The sequence below is a fragment of the Hylobates moloch genome, unplaced genomic scaffold (genome assembly GCF_009828535.3).
Source record: "Hylobates moloch isolate HMO894 unplaced genomic scaffold, HMol_V3 SCAFFOLD_23, whole genome shotgun sequence".
NCBI lineage: Eukaryota > Metazoa > Chordata > Mammalia > Primates > Hylobatidae > Hylobates > Hylobates moloch.
In genome coordinates this window covers 27761919-27781475 of record NW_026652298.1, presented here as the reverse complement: position 1 = coordinate 27781475, position 19557 = coordinate 27761919, and the positions used below count along the sequence as shown (strand labels likewise).

General features: G+C 45.1%; 1 protein-coding gene across 2 annotated transcripts in view; it reads right to left on the bottom strand.

Annotated features, from left to right (window-relative positions):
- Positions 1 to 18432, bottom strand: part of PARN (poly(A)-specific ribonuclease) — a 197371-nt gene extending 178939 nt beyond the window's left edge. For both annotated transcript variants that reach the window (XM_032144568.2, XM_032144569.2), the window contains exons 1-6: positions 18277 to 18432; positions 17766 to 17843; positions 16350 to 16429; positions 15448 to 15515; positions 15285 to 15366; positions 5736 to 5796 (exon numbers count right to left, since the gene is read on the bottom strand). In XM_032144568.2, the coding sequence (XP_032000459.1) occupies positions 5736 to 5796; positions 15285 to 15366; positions 15448 to 15515; positions 16350 to 16429; positions 17766 to 17843; positions 18277 to 18295 (388 nt within the window). In that variant the 5' untranslated portion in view covers positions 18296 to 18432. The remainder of the gene's footprint in view (positions 1 to 5735; positions 5797 to 15284; positions 15367 to 15447; positions 15516 to 16349; positions 16430 to 17765; positions 17844 to 18276) is intronic.
- Positions 18433 to 19557: the final 1125 nt, after the last annotated feature.

The following is a 19557-nucleotide window of genomic DNA, read 5'->3' as shown; positions in this document are numbered from 1 at the left end:
GGAGACGAAGGATAAAGGGAAGGGCAAAATCAAGAATAACACCTTGCGGCCGGGCATGGTGGCTCACGCCTGTAATCCAACCACTTTGAGAGGCTGAGGGGGGCGGATCACGAGGTCAAAAGATGGAGACCAGCCTGGCCAACATGGTGAAACCCCATCTCTACTAAAAATACAAAAATTAGCTGGGCATGGTGGCGTGTGCCTGTAGTCCCAGCTACTTGCGAGGCTGAGGCAGGAGAATCACTTGAACCCAGGAGGCAGAAGTTGCAGTGAGCCGAGATCGGGCCACTGCACTTCAGCCTGGTGACGGTGCGAGACTCTGTCTCAAAAAAAATAAAATAAAAATAAAAATAAACACCTTGCTATTTGGTTCAAGCAATTGGGAAGATGGTAGGGCCACTCACTGATGTGAAGACAATGAGGGGAAAAATAGGTATTGGGGTCCAAGGAGTGAAAATCAAAAGCTATCTTTTGGACATACTATTTTTTTTCTTTTTAGGATGAAGTCTTGCTCTGTCACCCAGGCTGGAGTGCAACGGCACGATCCTGGCTCACTGCAACCACCACCTCTCAGGTTCAAGCAATTCTCCTGCCTCTGCCTCCCAAGTTGCTGGGATTACAGGCACCCGCCACCATACCCAGCTAATTTTTGTATTTTAGTAGAGACAAGGTTTCAACATGTTGGCCAGGCTGGTCTTGAACTCTAACCTCAGGTGATCTGCCTGTCTCAGCCTCTCAAAGTGCTGAGATGACAGGCGTGAGCCACGGCGCCCAGCCACGGACATATTAAATCATCTAAGGGTATACACAAATTAAAAGTTGCAGTTACAAGCCTATAGCTCAAGAGAAAGGTGTTGAGATATACATTTAGTTATCATCGGGACATGGGTGGTATTAAAAGCCATGAGGACCGGGCACAGTTGCTCACACCTGTAATCCCAGCACTTCAGGAGGCCAAGGTGGGCAGATCACCTGAGGTTGTGAGTTCAAGACCAGCCTGACCAACATGGAGAAACCCTGTCTCTACTAAAAATACAAAATTAGCCGGGCGTGGTGGCACACGCCTGTAATCCCAGCTACTCGGGAGGCTAAGGCAGGAGAATCGTTTGAACCTGGGAGGCGGAGGTTGCGGTGAACCGAGATTGTGCCATTCCACTCCAGCCTGGGCAACAAGGGCAAAACTCCATCTCGAAAAAAAAAAAACAAAAAAACAAAAAACACCATGGGACGCCGGGTACCTGGCTCATGCCTATAATCCCAGTACTTTGGGAGGCTGAGGAGGGCGGGTCACTTAAGATCAAGAGTTTAAGACCAGCCTGTCCAATATGGTAAAACTCTCTCTCTACCAAAAAGTACAAAAATTTGCCATGTGTGGTGGCACGCGCCTGTAGTCCCAGGTACTCAGGAGGCTGAGGTGGGAGAATCACGTGAATCTGGGAGGTGGAGGGTGCAGTGAGCCAAGATCATGCCACTGCACTCCAGCCTGGGCGAAAGGGTGAGACTCTGTCTCAAAACAACAATAACAACAAAGCCATGGGACACTAACGAATTTGTAGAAAGAAAAATGAACGTAGAAAACCACCATCAGTCAACGATAATCGCTTAAAGCAAGAATTATCAATGGATGCTAAAACTAACTGGCAAAAAAAAGTGGTCCAAGTTAACATCATCAGTAATGGGACAAATGACATCACGTGCCTTCTGGTATGATACACTGAGAAGAACACACAGAGAGGAGAAGCGGGGAAGGCAACAGATAGTGAAAAAGCAATGGAAGTCAACAGATTGCTGAAACAGGTACCAGAGCAAGTGAATTAGAAGCACAAGAAGTAGTACTCTCAAAAAAAGAAATATTAAAAACACTAAAAACAATAAATGAGGCCATGCACAACAGGTCATTCCTATAATCCCAGAGCTTTAGGGGGCGGCGGCAGGAATACTGCTTGAACCCAGGAGTTTGAGACCAGCCGGGAAAATGTAGTGACACCCTGCCTCTATAAAAAACATAAAAATTAGCTGGGCATGATGGTGTGCACCTATGGTTCCAGCTACACGGAAGGCTGAGGTGGGAGAATCACTTGGGCCGAGGAGGTCAAGGTTGCAGTGAGTCATGAATGTGCCAGTGCACTCCAGCCTGGTGACAAAGCAACATCCTGTCTCAAAAATGGAAAAAAAGAAAAAAACAGAGTAAATGAGAGGTGCAGTTTTTGACCCTAAGACCCATGACGCCGCCATTGGTATAGAGGACTAAAGAGAGATAGAAAGACTGCTGACCACCTGGTCAAGAAACAGACCAGAGCATTTGCTGGTTATCCTTGAGGATACTAAAGTCACCCAGAGAGGGGAAGGAGCGGAGAGAATGATAACACACTAAAGCCAAGGCTATGATGCACGCTGTGCCTACGGGAGTCAGCACAGAGGGGCGGCAGAGCTGGTGACAGCCTGAGAATGGTGGCTCCCGTACAAAAGAAAATTCAGGGGACGGGCACGGCGATCACACCTGTAATCCCAGCACTTTGGGAGGCCGAGGCAGGTGGATCATCTGAGGTCGGGAGTTGGAGACCAGCCTGGCCAACATGGAGAAACTGTCTCTACTAAAAATACAAAATTAGCTGGGTGTGGTGGCATATGCCTGTAATCCCAGCTACTTGGGAGGGTGAGGCAGGAGAATCACTTGAACCCGGGAGGCAGAGGTTGCGGTGAGCCGAGATCGCACCATTGCACTCCAGCCTGGGCAACAAGAGCGAAACTCTGTCTCAAAAACAGAAAAGAAAAGAAAGGAAAATTCTGGTGTCTGAAGGTGGCATGGGGAAACAAGGAGGACACCTAGCACAGCCTGGCCAGAGTAAGACAAGAGTGAGAGGGAAAACCACCAGGGATGGAGAAGGTTACAGGGGGAAACTAACAAGAGGAGTCATCTGATTTCCTTCCAGACAAAGAAATCAAAGGAACTTGAGAGAAGACTGCTATAAAGAAAGGGCCTGACATTTACAAAGTCTGAATGGAAAGCCTTGAAAATGGAGAGAGATGAGGGTCTAAGTCAGATTTAGAGCATATCAACAACAGCATGGGATGAGGCTTGGTAGTATGGATGACCTGGGAGTCCTGACTATCGTGACCAAAATATTCCAGGGCATGACTATAAAACAGAAGAAGGAGGCACATTCCAATCTGGCTGTTTCTCTCCTTTTATGAAAAAAAAAAAAAAAAACCAAGTTAGAACTATGCATCCATACAAGTACCAGATAAAGTGGTTCCTTCAAGAGATGCTGCTGCATTTGGAACTTCTATTTTATCATGGCTTTCAGAGTCAAGTATGAGACAAATAAAAAAAATTTCTTTATAACACCCAAACTGTATTGCTCTGCTCGTTCAGTCACTATGTGAAGCAGTTTTGGCTCAAAACAATTTTGTTTTTATTACCTCCAAAGATCAAAATCAATAAAAATTAAGATGTAGCACCAATGAAGCAATTAAAAAACAATATGGGCCAGGCCCAGTGGCTCATGCCTGTAATCCCAGCACTTTAAGAGGCAAAAGTGACTGAATCACTTGAGGTCAGGAGTTCAAGGCCAGCCTAGCCAACATAGTGAAACCCGATCTCTACTAAAAATACATAAATTAGGTGTGCATGGTGGCATGTGCCTGTGCTCTCAGCTACTCGGGAGGATGAGGCACGAGTATCGCTTGAACCTGTTAGGCGGAGGCTGTGGTGAGTCGAGATCATACCACTGCACTCCAGCCTGGGCAACACGGTGAGATTCTGTCTCCAAAAAAAAAAACCACCAATATGGCATGGGTACTAAACACCTTGCAAAGGGCCAGGCGCGGTGGCTCATGCTTGTAATCCCAGCACTTTGGGAGGCCGAGGCGGGCAGATCATGAGGTCAGGAGATCGAGACCACAGTGAAACCCCGTCTCTACTAAAAATACAAAAAAATTAGCCGGGCGTGGTGGCGGGCGCCTGTAGTCCCAGCTACTCCGAGAGGCTGAGGCAGGAGAATGGCGTGAACCCAGGAGGCGGAGCTTGCAGTGAGCCGAGATTGCGCCACTGCACTCCAGCCTGGGCGACAGAGCAAGACTCCGTCTCAAAAAAAAAAAAAAAAACACCTTGCAAAGAGGTTCTGCTGAGAAGAGGAGAATTCATTTGAAGCCCATGTACTTTTTTTTTGAGAAAAGTTCAGTTATTTTTGTTGGGATAAACCTCCTTCCCTCTTTCATTCATTAATTCTACATTCACCATGGGGAAAAAACAAACAAAATTTATGTAAATAATTAAATTAAAATATTGACCTTGTACATACTTAATACCACTGCAAAAAGCACAGTCTTTCCAAACACTTTTAGAGAAACAAATGAAGAGGAAGGAAAACCAATCTGAAACGCTCTGATGTCCAGTACTCATGCACCCATTTATGAATCAAATATTTGGTGGTCACCTCCATGATATAGAAGGGAAATCATGCTATGCAAGGGGATGTGAAATGAACGAGACACAGTCCCTTCCTCAGGTGCTCCCCAGGCCATCACTCTAGCAAGTTAGCCATTATCAATCGTGCAGTCTCTGCACTTTCCTTCTCCCATAAGAAACTAAGGTACTGTCTCCAACTATTAAAAAAGCAACAGGTAGGCAGGGTGTGGTGTCTCATGCCTGTAATCCCAGCACGCTGGGAGGCCAAGGCAGGTGGATTGTTCGAGGACAGGAGTTTGGGACCAGCCTGGGCAATGGCGAAATCCCATTTCTACAAAAAATTCAAAAATCAGCCACGCATGGTGGCGCACAGCACCCAGCCACACGGCAGGGTGACGTGGGAGGATCACTTGAGCCCAGGAGGTCAAGGCTCCAGTGAGCTATATGACTGCACCACTGCACTCAGCCTGGGCGACAGAGTGGGACCCTGTCTCAAAAAAAAAAATTAAAAATAATTCCTGCCAGCAGAGGTGTTATAAAAAATAAAATAAATATAAACATGCACTAGCTGGAAAAGAAGGTTTTCATTACAGCATCACTGGAATACAGGACATTTCTAAACTACACACCTCTTGTTACACTGGAAGAAAACAAGGAAGCACTCCCCAGAGGTGGTGAGTTAGGCCACTATATCACACCAGTGGTAGAATAAACTGCACTCAATAAAAACAGGAGTTTGAAAGGCCCTATCAGAGTTAAATGAAGTAGGATTTATTCTGTTCCGCTCATGGCTGATTAAGTTTTTTTTTTTTTTAAAAAAAAAAAAAGATCACAGTAGGCCAGGCATGGTGGCTCACACTTGTAATCACAGCATTTTTTGGAGGCCGAGGCGGGCAGATCACGAGGTCAGGAGATCTAGACCATCCTGGCTAACATGGTGAAACCACGTCTCTACTAAAAATACAAAAAATTAGCCAGGCATGGTGGTGGGCGCCTATAGTCCCAGCTACTTGGGAGGCTGAGCCAGGAGAATGGCATGAACCTGGGAGGCAGAGCTTGCAGTGAGCCGAGATCACGCCACCGCACTCCAGCCTGGGCGACAGAGCAAGACTCCTCTCAAAAAAAAAAAAAATAAATAAATCATAGTAACCAAGTTTTTAAAATTCTAAGGCTGCACATGTGTACGGGCTGCACATGTATGCTGGAACTCTGAGATAGTGTCTCAGCAGGCACAAAATAATAATTCTCAACCAAGTTCAGACTTACTTCCCAAGGACATTTTGAAGGTTTATAAGCTCTAAAGATAGGTTACCCATAATCTTACCATTTCGAAAAACTTTATTAAAATCAAATCCCTGGCTTGCTAGAAAGTCAATGCTGGAGCTCTGAAACAGAGTAAACAGAACACACGTTTTGGGGATGTTAGTGGCAGAAACATAAAGAAATGCAGAGAAGTAACTCAAAGAAGAAAACAAAGACAATAAGGCAAGGAAGCAATGTGCCAGAGGTCACAATACAAGGAATTTCTACTCCACAAACGATCCATTAACTTGCTTAAAACATTTGGGCTCTTCTCCTTTACAGCTTACAAAACAAACATCCTTTGTTTCACATTTTTTTTTTTAATAGACAGGGTCTCACTATGTTGCCCAGGCTGGTCTCAAACTTCTGGACTCAAGCAATCCTCCTGCCTTGGCCTCCCAAAGTGCTGAGATTATAGACGTGAGTCACCACACCCAACCTGCTTCATAATATTTTTAAAAAATCTACTGAGTAGACGGGCACAGTGGCTCATGCCTGTAATCCCAGCACTTCGGGAGGCAGAGGTGGGCACATCACTTGAGGTCAGAAGTTCGAGACCAGCCGGTCAGAAGTTTGAGATCAGACTGGTCAACATGATGAAACCCTGTCTCTACTAAAAATACAAAAATTAGCCGGGTGTGCCAGGCGCGGTGGCTCACACCCGTAATCCCAGCACTTTGAGAGACCAAGGCGGGTAGATCACGAGGTCGGGAGATCGAGACCATCCTGGCTAACACGTCTCTACTAAAAATACAAAAAAATTAGCCAGGCAAGGCAGCGTGCGCCTCTAGTCCCAGCTGCTGGGGAGGCTGAAGCAGGAGAATGGCGTGAACCCGAGAGGCAGAGCTTGCAGTGAGCCGAGATCGCGCCACTGCACTCCAGCCTGGGTGACAGAGCAAGACTCTGTCTCAAAAAAAAAAAAAAATTATAGCTGGGTGTGATGGTGTGCACCTGCAATCCCAGTTACTCAGGAGGCTGAGGCAGGAAAATTGTTTGAGTTTGGGAGGTGGAGGTTGCAATGAACCAAGAGAACCACTGCACTCCAGCCCAGGTGACAGAGCAAGACTCTGTCTCAAAAAAAAAAAAAAAAATGCACTGCGTGAACAGATATTCTCCCAACAGGCAGAAAGCTCCTGATCTCTTGACCGTTGTAGTACTGACTAGGAAACTATAAATAGAACTAATTTGTATTTTATTACCCTGTCCCAGGTTCAAGTTTAACATAGCTACATGCACAGGTTATAAGACACTGACATCCACCTCAAATTAGATAATGAAAACACAAAATCTTAATTAAATGTTCTCAATGTTGAAGATCAAAAGAGACACCAGGCACAGTGGTTCGCATCTGTAATCCTAGCACTTAGGGAGGCCAAGGGAGGAAGATCGCTTGAGCCCAGGAGTTCAAGACCAGCTTCGGCAAAACAGTGAGATCCTATCGCCACAAAAAATTTAAAAATTAGCCAGGCATGGTAGCACATGCCTGCAGTCCCAGCTACCCAGGGGCTGAGGCAGGAGGATCACTTAAGTATGGAAGGTCAGGAGCCTGAGGCTGTAGTGGGCTACCATCATGCCACTGCACTCCAGCCTAAGTGACAAAGTGAGACCTTGTCTCAAAACAAAAAAGATCAAAAGAGAAGTTCCCAATAATAAGCCTTACTAAACAAATATATCTCGAACCTAGCATGAGCCAAAATATGTTCCCAGATTTAAATAAAAACATTAGACTGGGCTGGACATGGTGGCTCACACTTGTAATCCCAGCACTTTGGGAGGCTGAGGTGGTTGCATCGCTTGAGCCCAGGACTTTGTGTGACCAGCCTGGGCAGCATGGCAACACCCCACCTCAATTAAAAATAATAATAATAAAATTATTTAAAAATAAGTATATATTAGGCTGGGGGCAGTGGCTCACACCTGTAATCCCAGAACTTTGGGAGATGGTGGGAGGATCGCTTGAGCCCAAGAGTTCAAGACCAGCCTGAGTAGCATAAGGAGACCCATCTCTACAAAAAATTTAAAAATTAGCCAGGTGTGGTGGTTCCCATCTGTAGTCCCAGCTATCCCACAGGCTGAGGTGGGAGAATCAGAAAATCATTTCAGCCCAGAAGTTCAAGTCTGCAGTGAGCTGTGATCACACAGCTGGACTCCAGCGTGGGTGACAGAACAAGACCCTGTCTCTTAAAAAAAAACAAAAACCAGGCTGAGTGTGGTGGCTCATGCCTGTAATCCCAGCACTTTGGGAGGCCCAGGCAGGCGGATTACGAAGTCAGGACATCGAGACCATCCTGGCTAACATAGTGAAACCCCGTCTCTACTAAAAATACAAAAAATTAGCTGGGCACGGTGGTGGGCACCTGTAGTCCCAGCTACTAGGGAGGCTGAGGCAGCAGAATGGCGGGAACCAGGGAGGAGGAGTTTGCAGTGAGCTGAGATTGTGCCACTGCACTCCAGCCTGGGCGACAAGAGTGAGACTGTCTCAAAAACAAAAAACAAAAAACACCATATTAAGTAAACGATACTATAGATGAAACACAAGTATGGCAAAACTATGGAGTTCATACTCAAATGAACTTAAGAAATAAGCATTACTGTAGCTACTCTAATTTTATTCTTGGCCAAGTCAGAACATCAGCAGGCTACACTACACATCTGAATCATTTTCATCTGGTCCCTTTACTACACTGTACTTTGACATTATACCATCAGTCTAGACTGAAGGACATGGTAACAAACAGTTCCATTAAACTCATCACAGTACTGACTTCAGAGATGTGACTGAAGATCAGGTTTTCTACAGTAATCATTTACTTATAATTCAAGGGTAAAAGTTCTGAGGTCTCTATTCTGGGGAAAGCTATATTAATCCTGAGTTCTGGATTGTCCTAATCCTATGGACCACGGAATGACTGTGTTTCCCTCTTTTCTTTGCTGCTAGGAAGCTCAGGGACAAACAAATTGCACTTTCTTTGGCACAAATTCTGTGTTCTATTCATACCATAGTGATTGTATCATTTTTCTTTTCTTTCAAATTTTCATTTACTTATTTTTTTAATCTTATGTTAAAAGGTAAATACCATATATATCTTTAATAACCAAAACAAATCATTTTGAAATGGTGAGATATAAAAAGGCAATCTGAACACAGAAAAACACACAAACAAATGGGAGTGCACGCAAATCACTTCCATTGTGTCCAGGCTTTTATACTTTACAACAAGCAATCTTTCCCTACCCGCACTTCTTTTTTAATCCTGTCCTGAACCAAGAACCAAGACTAAATGTATTTTGATTTGGTCTGCGGGCTTCTGTCTACCACGGCTGAGTGTTCTTATATTTCTGCCCACCTAAACATTCTGTCTCTGACAAAAGCACTGAAAGACAAACTGTGGAAGGCATTTTTGTCCTTCTAGTACTAGACACCAAAACATCCTACTTTATCTCACTAAATTCAAAGTCAGAGTCATCTATGCCTTTTCTGAAGCTGCTTATTTTCTAATCAAAACAACACTCTTTGGGTTGTACAATAGTGTCAATGTACTTAATGCCACTGAGCTATAGATTTAAATACGGTTAGAATAGTAAAATTTATGTTATGTATATTTTACCACAATTTTTAAGAAAATCTTTGAACTTGGCCAGACACGGTGGCTCATGCCTGTAATCCGAGCACTTTGGGAGGCCGAGGCAGGCGGATCATGAGGTCAAGAGATCAAGACCATCCTGCCTAATACGGTGAAACCGTCTCTACTAAAAATACAAAAAATCAGCTGGGCGTGGTGGCAGCTCTTGTAGTCCCAGCTACTTGGGAGGCTGAGGCAGGAGAATGGCATGAACATGTGAGGCAGAGCTTGCAGTGAGCCAAGATCACATCACTGCACTCCAGCCTGGGCGATAGGGACTCCGTCTCAAAAAAAAAAAAAAACCTTTGAACTAACAAAACCTTTTGGGGTTTACTAGCCACTACCTTTGATTTGTCATAAATGTAACATTTTCAAGATTGAAGAGACGAGGCTGGGAGCAGTGTCTCACGCCTGTAATTCCAGCACTTTGGGAGGCTAAGGCGGGCAGATCGCTTGAGGTCAGGAATTTCAGACCAGCCTGGCCAACATGGTGAAACCCTGTCTCTACTAAAACTACAAAAATTAGCCAGGCACGGTGGCACGCACCTGTAGACCCAACTACTTGGGAGGCTGAGGCAGAAGAATCACTTGAACTCGGGAGGCGGAGGTTACAGTGAGCCAAGATAGTGCCACTGCACTCCAGCCTGGGTGACAGAGTGAGACTCCGTCTCAAAAAAAAAAATAAAATGAAAAGATTCAAGATATGAGAACAGGTATTTGGGAGGACAATTTGCGACATCCGTCAAAACTTTAAATGCAAATATCCTATGTCTCAACAACTCCCCTTCTAGGCAATCTATAATACAAAAAAATTCTTACAAATACAAAAAGATATACTGAACACAGAAGTTGACTACAGAATTGCTGATAACCATTGGAAAGCCTCCAAATTTCAATTAAATAACTGATTAAACAAATTATATGTATCCACACTATGAAATAAAAGACATTCTGCTGAGTGGCAAATGTGAACTGCATAAAATGTGAATATTAGGATTCCATATATATATTTGAGACGGACTCTCGCTCTGTCACCCAGGCTGGAGTGCAGTGGCGCGATCTTGGCTCAGTGCAAGCTCCACCTCCCAGGTTCACGCCATTCTCCTGCCTCAGCCGCCTGAGTAGCTGGGACTACAGGCGCCCACCACCAAGCCTGGCTAATTTTTTTTGTATTTTTAGTAGAAACAGGGTTTCACCGTGTTAGCCAGGATGGTCTCAATCTCCTGACCTCGTGATCTGCCCGCCTCGGCCTCCCAAAGTGCTGGGATTACAGGCGTGAGCCACTGCGCCCGGCCCATTTTTTAAAATGTAAGCCTGGTGCAGTGGTACATGCTTGTAATCCTAGCACCTTGGGAAGCCAAAGTGGGCAGATCACTTGAGCCCAGGAGTTCGAGACGAGCCAAGGCAACACGGTAAAACCTTGGCTCTACAAAAAATAAAAAAATTAGCTGGGCATGGTGGCATGTGCCTGTAGTTCCAGCGACTGCGGAGGCTAAGGCAGGAGGATCACTTGAGCCGGCGAGGTCAAGGCTGCAGTGAGCCATGAGAACACCACTGCACTCCAGCCTTGGTGACAGAGAGACTTTGTCTCAAAAAAAAAAAAAACAAAAAACTAATATGTATGTGTGTCTAGGCATATGTGTATATGTACACATGTACATAAAAGCTAGGAAAAAAGGAGTAAAATGGGAAGGAAGTGGCATGTGAAAAGGATGTAAGAAGGGAAACACAGCCAGGCACGGTGGCTAGTACCTGTAATCCCAGCACTTTGGGAGGCTAAGGTGGGCAGATCACGAGGTCAAGAGATGAGACCATCCTGGCCAACATGTTAAAACCCTGTCTCTAATAAAAATACAAAAATTAGCTGGGCATAGTAGCACGTGTCTGTAGTCCCAGCTACTCGGGAGGCTGAGGCAGGAGGATCACTTGAACCCAGGAGGTGGAGGTTGTGGTAAGCCAACATCGCACCACTGCACTGCAGCCTGGCAACAGAGCAAAACTCCGTCTCAAAAACAAAAAAAAGAAAAAAAAAAAAAAAGAAACACATCTGGCCAGGCGCGATGGCTCACGTCTGTAATCCCAGTACACTGGGAGGCCAAGGCTGGTGGATCACCTGAGGTCAGGAGTTTGAGACCAGCCTGACCAATATGGTGAAACGCTGTCTCTATCAAAAATACAAAAATTAGCAGGGTGTGGTGGCAGGTGCCTGTAGTCCCAGCTACTCAGGAGGCTGAGACAAGAGAACTGCTTGAACCTGGGAGGCGGAGGTTGCAGTGAGCCGAGATCGCACCACTGCACTCCAGCCTGGGTGACAGAGCAAGACTCCATCTCAAAAAAAAAAAAAAAAAAAAAAAAGAAAAGAAAAGAAACACATCTGTTACTCTACATACAGCAGTTATGCTTCAGTTTTTCACAACCCATATATATAAAATACCTTCTATGAATTCAACTACAGTTCTTCAGCCAGAAAAAGGAAGAGGAAGAAAAGAAAAAGGAGAAGACAAAAATGATGTAAGTGTCATGCTATCCTGACTGCCCCACTATTCTACAAACACACTCTTCTGGGTGTGAGTGTGGTTCTGTCAGCCCATTCCTCCACGTCTTGACAAGCATATGGGAGCACCTCACTGTGCACACTGGGTCTTATTTTTTAAAGACCATATTAAGTTGTTGCATCCTCAAATCCTATATGCTTTAAGGGTGATAAGAGCTTTCTGAGGCCGGGCGCGGTGGCTCATGCTTGTAATCTCAGCACTTTGGGAGGCCGAGGCGGGCGGATCACGAGGTCAGGAGATCGAGACCATGGTGAAACCCCGTCTCTACTAAAAATACAAAAAAAAATTAGCCGGGCGTGGTGGCGGGCGTCTGTAGTCCCAGCGACTCGGAGAGGCTGAGGCAGGAGAATGGTGTGAACCAGGGAGGCAGAGCTTGCAGTGAGCCAAGATTGCGCCACTGCACTCCAGTCTGGGCGACGGAGCGAGACTCCGTCTCAAGAAAAAAAAAAAAAAGAGCTTTCTGAGAGAGATTTTGACCCAATTTTCATCCTACTTACTAACTCCAGAACATAATGCCCTTGTATGCAACTCTGCTACAACTATAGAATTTTAAATAAAACAAAAATCTTAAATGAGAGACCAAAGAAAATCCAAAAATACATTTACCTTTTCATACAATTCCCAAATTTACAGAGTCTAAACCTTTTCTCTGCCTTTCCTTTTCCAGACCAGAGAATCCCAGCATTTTTATTCGTCTGTTTTAGACATTACTCTCTGGGCTATCTTCAAGTCTATGATAGCTTTTTTTAAAGGAGTGGCTGGCAACTGTAACTGTATTAAGTATTCCAGGTGTACAATCATGGTTTGTACAATGGGTGAAGTTCCTCTGATCTGTTTCCAATACATTTCCCAAAATAACCAGTTTTGTCTTGGTCATTTAGAACAGAGTGCCATCGGCCAGATGTGGTGGCTCATGCCTGTAATCCCAGCACTTTGGGAGGCCAAAGTGGGAGAATCACCTGAGGTCGGGAGTTTGAGACCAGCCTGACCAACATGGAGAAACCCCATCTCTACTAAAAATATAAAATTAGCCGGCATGGTGGTGCATGCCTATAATCCCAGCACTTTGGGAGGCCAAGGTGGGAGGATCACCTGAGGTTGGGAGTTCGAGACCAGCCTGACCAACATGGAGAAACCCTATCTCTACTAAAAATATAAAATTAGCTGGCATGATGGTGCATGCCTGTAGTAACAGCTACTCAGGAGGCTGACGCAGGAGAATCACTTAAACCTGGGAGGTGGAGGTTGCAATGAGCTGAGATCATGCCATTGCACTCCAGCCTGGGCAACAAGAGCGAAACTCCATCGCAAAAAAAAAAAAGAAACGAGTGCCATCCCTAAGGTGTCTCATTGCCACCCTCTGTTTTTGTTTGATTAACCCATGGCCAAAGCCATGGAATCCACTTTAAATAATTCTGTGTTGCTAGTACTGCTAGAAAACTATATCCACACAAATTTCCCAACTGAGCCTACTTTTCCCTCAAGAAAAATTTACCAAAAAAGAAAAAAAACTGTAAGGCCGGATGCGGTGGCTCATGCCTGTAATCCCAGCACTTTAGGAGGCCGAGGCGGGCAGATCACCTGGGGTCGAGAGTTCAAGACCAGCCTGATCAACACGGAGAAGCCCCATCTCTACTAAAAATACAAAATTAGCCAAGCATCTTGGTGCATGCCTGTAATCCCAGCTACTCGGGAGGCTGAGGCAGGAGAATCGCTTCAACCCGGGAGGCAGAGGCTGAGGTGAGCCAAGATCATGCCATTGCACTCCAGCCTGGGCAAGAAGAGCGAAACTTCATCTCAAAAAAAAGAAAAGAAAATTTACAAATACTCTTTAAGTATCCCATACCACAGTGATTGATAAATAGCTACTAACTGATTGCAGGGTAAAGGTAAAATGTCAACTGGTTTACTTACTAATTTAGGAAACTGTCTATAAGATCAAAATTTAACCTTCACCTTTTCTGTTTTGCCCACAAGCATATGATTAACTCTGGGTTTCGTGTGTTTATATGCTGCCAGTTTTGAGAAAGAATTTGACATAACTCAATCATTCTGAAGTCTACCCTCGAGGCTTTCATAACTGCATTACCATTAATCTGCAAGAGAAGGGAAACATGGCAAGACTCCAATGAATTCATGTTGTTTGTGGGAGAGAAGATAGGATGCAAGATTTTAAGGGAGAAAAGATTAAGACTTATCTTTAATCACACAGCCACACACCCATACCCCTTATTTACATTCTCCTTATCCATTGTAACAGATAATCAAGAGAGCAGAAAGGAAAAAGTGATATTTACTGAGTGTCTACCAGGTCAGCTACAACACCTCTAGAGGGAATATCCTGAAGGAGAACCTCCCTAATATTGACCCATCAATTAAGCTCTCTCCTCCTCAAGAGAAAACAGTAGTTTTTTTTTTCTACCCCCCTTTCCTAATTAGTAAGCTTGAGAAAAGGAAGTCAGCAAAAATAGTTGAACCCCTTCTGGGCTTTCTCTTTTTGGATAGGATACACACATACTCTGCTTTTCCAGAAAATAAAGGTCTACACCCTTGGAGTGGATGCGAGGAGAACGTGTTAGGATAGGGAGAAGCCTCCAAGTCTTCTGTTTATTTTTATTTTTATTTTTATTTTAAAAAAGAGATGAGGTCTCACTATTTTATGCCCAGGCTGGTCTCAAGACTCCTGAGCTCAAGTGATTCTCCTGTCTTGGCCTCAAAACTGCTAGGATTACAGGCATAAACCACCATGTCCAGCCAAGAAGGCTGCAAGTCTTGATGTGTACGTGGTTCAACTCGGCGGTAAGATAATAAAATTCCCAAATGGAGTTACGAAGCTATGTTCTCAAATTCAGCTTTAGAATTACTAAACCCCATGTTCCCATATCTATCTGTCTGTCTCTGCATCTTATTCCTTAATTCATTTTTTTTTTTTTGAGATAGAGTCTCGCTCTGTTGCCCAGGTTGGAGTGCAATGGCGTGATCTTGGCTCACTGCAACCTCCACCTCCCAGGTTCACGCCATTCTCCTGCCTCAGCCTCCCCGAGTAGCTGGGATTACAGGCACCCATGACCACGCTCGGCTAACTTTTTTTTTGGAATTTTTAGTAGAGACAGGGGTTCACCGTGTTAGTCAGGATGGTCTCGATCTCCTGACCTCATGATCCGCCCACCCCGGCCTCCCAAAGTGCTGGGATTACAGGCATGACCCACCGCCCCTGGCCCCCCTTAATTCATTCTACAGCAAAGGAGGAGATAACAGGGTCATTAATTTATTACCCTAAAACTGAAGGTCAAAGGTGAAATGATTCGCCCCAAAGCCCAAAGTTAGTAGTAGAACCAAATTCTGATTTCACATCGCCATGCTGCCTCATCAGCAATTCAGAAAAGAACTTACCTGACAAACAAATTTGACGTCTGGTGAGGATCTATTGAACGGTTTCGGGAAAACATAGAAGTTAAATGACTTCGTTATATACCTGGGATAAGATAAAAGGAGACTTAGGAGGTGACATTGTGCCACAAAAACAGAATTCCCAACGTTTGTTAAAACAACCTACTTTGAATCTGTGTAGTCATACTTAAAGGTGCAAAGGCCAAACTGAAATAGCAAAAAGTCCATGGAATGCTGGAAAAGGGAAATAAAACATCTGTCACAATAGTGCTGCATATTCCGTGTGAGCATAGCATTCTCAAACAGGTGGGCTTTCTGAATTACTCAATGAGACTTCAGCAGAATACTTCCAATTAGAACAGATTACACATATGAATCAGCATTATTATTAATTTGTATACATTTCATAATACTTTTCCCATTTAAGGACCTATTTATCCATCATCCAAAGAATCATATTAGGTCTATTTCCAAATGATTAAAATAACTGCCTCGTATTTCCTACGAATCAAATTAAGACTGAAAATGCTAAACCTTCCCCAAAATGTTTTCCAGCAAACAATTATTTTTGCTGTTTTAAATATCATTAAAATAACATGTTAAGGCCAGGTGTGGTGGCTCACACCTGTAATCCCAGCACTTTGGGAGGCTGAAGCAGGAGGATCATTTGACGCCAGAAGTTCGGGACCAGCCTGGTCAACAAAGTGAGACCGATCTCTACAAAAGAATATGTAAAAATTAAAAAAAAAAAATTGGCTGGGCACAGTGGCTTGCGCCTGTAGTTCCAACTACTTCGGAGGCTGTGGCAGGAGAATCACTTGAGCCAGGAGTTCAAGGCTCCACAGAGCAATGACCATGCCACTGCACCCCAGCCTGGGTGACAGAGCTAGACCTTGTCTCTAAAACAAGACAAAACAAAAAAAAAAATCACTTCATGGCTAGGTTTGAGGAGAAAATACAGCACTTACAAAACCTTAATGCACCAGTTTAATAACAATATTTCTCTATCATTTAACATAAGGAAGACTACCATGAGAAAGAAAAAGATTTTCTAGCACATCCACTTGCCTTTTTAAGCTTCTGATACCTTTCTTCTGGAGTGTCAAAACCATTTGTTAAGGCAGAGACTGAAGGTCCATCACTGATTCCTAGATTTTAAGAAATAAACATTTTTAGCTTACTAATAAATACTAACGTAAAAATGCCAGTCAACCATTCAGTGCCTCTATAACGTCGTATCATGAATTAAGGTTACTTGGAAGCACTCCCTAACTTGCTTTTTCAAAATAAGCATTAATTTCACTGGCCACCAGGTTAAACCCTCTAATAATGAACTAACAGATGCGAATGTTTCAACATGAGAATAGGCAGTTGCAGTGTCTAAAACGTGACTTAAAACACAGTAATCATTTAAGAAAACAACCTCTATGCTTGAATAAGTTTTGCTGCTTTAAAAGATTCTTGTATAAGCAGACATCAATAAATCCCTGAGTATATTATTGCCAGAGTTCCAGTCTTGGTCAAGAGTTTGGAGTGGTTAATATCTATACAAAGAAAGTATCTTCAAGGTTAAGAGAAAATTATTTCTGGTGAAAACTCTTAGCTTCCTAGGGAAGTGACTCCAACTAGAAACTACTTAAAGCCAAGGATACTATTTACCCCTGCATGGATTCCTGCATGATTCAAACATGGAAAATCAGACAGCAAAAATAGATATCCATATCAAAGGGAGTGAACTGTTCACATTGACATCAACAATTTAAAAACTAGTCTTTGCTCCCCCTAAAAAAGGGGAAAAAAATTTGCAACTTTAAGTGTCAGTTAAGTATTTCCTGTATACACACCTGTTGAGGCAGGCAATGAACACGTCCACCAATGCATAAAGAAATATCTCATTTATCTGCAAAAACCTGACCCTAGCAGGTCACAAAAGGGCAAATATTGTAAGATTATATGAGATGTCAAGGGCAGTCAAATTCAGAGACAAATGGCGGTTGCTAAAGGCTGGGGGAAAGGAAGAATGGCGAGTTTAATGTGTAAAGAGTTTCAGATTGTGAAGATGAAGAAGTCCTAGAGATGGATGGTGATGTTTGCACAGCAGTGTGAATGTACTTAATGCCACTTAACTGTTAAGCCACTTAAAATGGCAAATTTCATGTTATACCTATTTTACCATCAAGAAAAAAAAAAAAAAGTCTGACCCTAAGTCAAGCTCTCTGCAATGTACACGTCGCACTGTTTTAAGCAGCACCAAAACCATCATCTCTATCTGAAATCCTGAGTCCAATCGCAAACCTACGCGTATCTTCATTTCTTTCGTGCTTCTGAGACGTTTAAAGGGTAACATTGAGACCTGTGAAACCCACCCAAGACTACTAACAGCAAGAAGCCACCATCAAGCAGAAGAAGTTGGGGGCTGGGGGACTGAAGGAGCCTTGGCTACGCACTGCAAAGTGCTAGCCTGAGCTTGCAAGGGAGGGATACCTGAAAACTCCCCATCGATGGCGAAGAAGTCGGCCTCCTCTATGGCCTGGTACACTTTGTGAAGATTACTCTTAAAATCTGCGGAGAAACCGAAAAGAGGCTCAGAACCAGTGGCCTGAATTCCTGCTAAGGGGAGAGGGAAGGAGGGCCGAGGGGCTCCCGAGGCTGAGAGCCGGAAGGGGAAAAGTCCTGGAGGTGTGCACCGGGGCAAGGGGAATCAAGCCCTCGAGGGGTGCATGGGCCAGGGGGGACAACCCCCGGGGGGTTCCCGGGCCGGAGAAAGGCAAGGCCCCGGGTGGTACCGGGGTTGGAGGAGTTAAGTACAAGGCCCCTAGAGTGCACGGTCCGCAGCGGGACAAGACCCCAAGAGGCGCACTGGCTTAAGGAGGGAAAAGCCCCGAGGGGCTGCCTCAGCCCCAGGCCCAGCCAAACAGGCCGGCCATGGTCTCGGCCTAGCAGGCCAGGGGCAGCCGGGTGTGGGGAGGCGGGGAGGTGCACGGCGGACACGCACTGCTCCTGATTATCTCCATTCTGCCGAGTGGCCGGAACCCCGGCCCCGCCCGGGCCCGCGCCCGCCTCAGCGGTTCTACTCGCCGAATTCCGCGGTGACCGCGGCAGTAGCTGAAGCAGCAGCAGCGGTGACGCCGGCCGCGACTTCCGGAAACAGCGCGCGCCTGCTGCGCTTGCGTCAGCGCCTGCGCGGCGGCGGGGGCGGGGCCAAGGCTGGGCTTCTTTCCCTCCTTATAGGGACAGGGGAGGGGCGTGGCTATCGAAGTCTCCAAGGCGTGGCCTAATTTGTGCGGGCATTCACTTTAGCAGAAAAAATGTACATGTCTCGACATCCAGTCGACCAGGAAATACTTACTGGGTTTCTATGCTATGCTAGCCACTCTTACAGGAGTGGAGATACAGTGATGAACAGGAAAACTTGCTCTCTGCCCCATTGTAGCTTAAATTTGGGGTAAGGGGAAATTCAGGCAGGAGTCAAACATGCCATTTGGTAACACATGAAAATCGCTATTAAGAAAAGGAGCGGGGCGTTGTAACAGAGAATAATAGGATCTGGGCGCGGTGGTTCACGCCTGTAAGCCTAGCACTGTGGGAAGCCGAGGCGGGAGGATCCGTTGAACTGAAGAGTTCGAGACCAGCCTGGACAGCATAGAGAGACCAGTCTCTTAAAAAAATAAAATTAGGCCGGACCCGGTGGCTTATGCCTGTAATCCCAGCACTTTGGAAGGCCGAGGCGGGCGGATCACGAGGTCAGGAGTTCGAGACCAGCCTGGCCAACATAGTGAAACTGTGTCTCTACTAAAAATACAAAAATTGGCTGGGCTTGTTGACTCACGCCTGTAATCCTAGCGCTTTGGGAGGCGGAAGCGGGCGGATTACCTGAGGTCAGGAGTTCAAGAGCAGCCTGGCCAACATGGTGAAACCCTGTCTCTACTAAAAATACAAAAAACTAGCCGGGTGCAGTGGTGCAGGCCTGTAATCCCAGCTACTCCGGAGGCTGAGACAGGAGAATCCCTTGAACCCGGGAGGCGGAGGTTGCTGTGAACCGAGATCACGCCACTGCACTCCATCCTGGGCGACAGAACAAGACTTCTTTTCAAAAAAAAAAAAAATTAAATTAAAAGAATAATAGGGGTTGTTACTTAGGTGATCAGGGAAAGCAAAGCTGAGACCCTTAGCTACTGCATTAGCCTCTGGGAATACTATGTCCAGTGCAACATATAAGGCCCTGACCTAATGGAATTGTATGTTGGTTTGGAGTTGCTATTCTCCAATGCCTGGC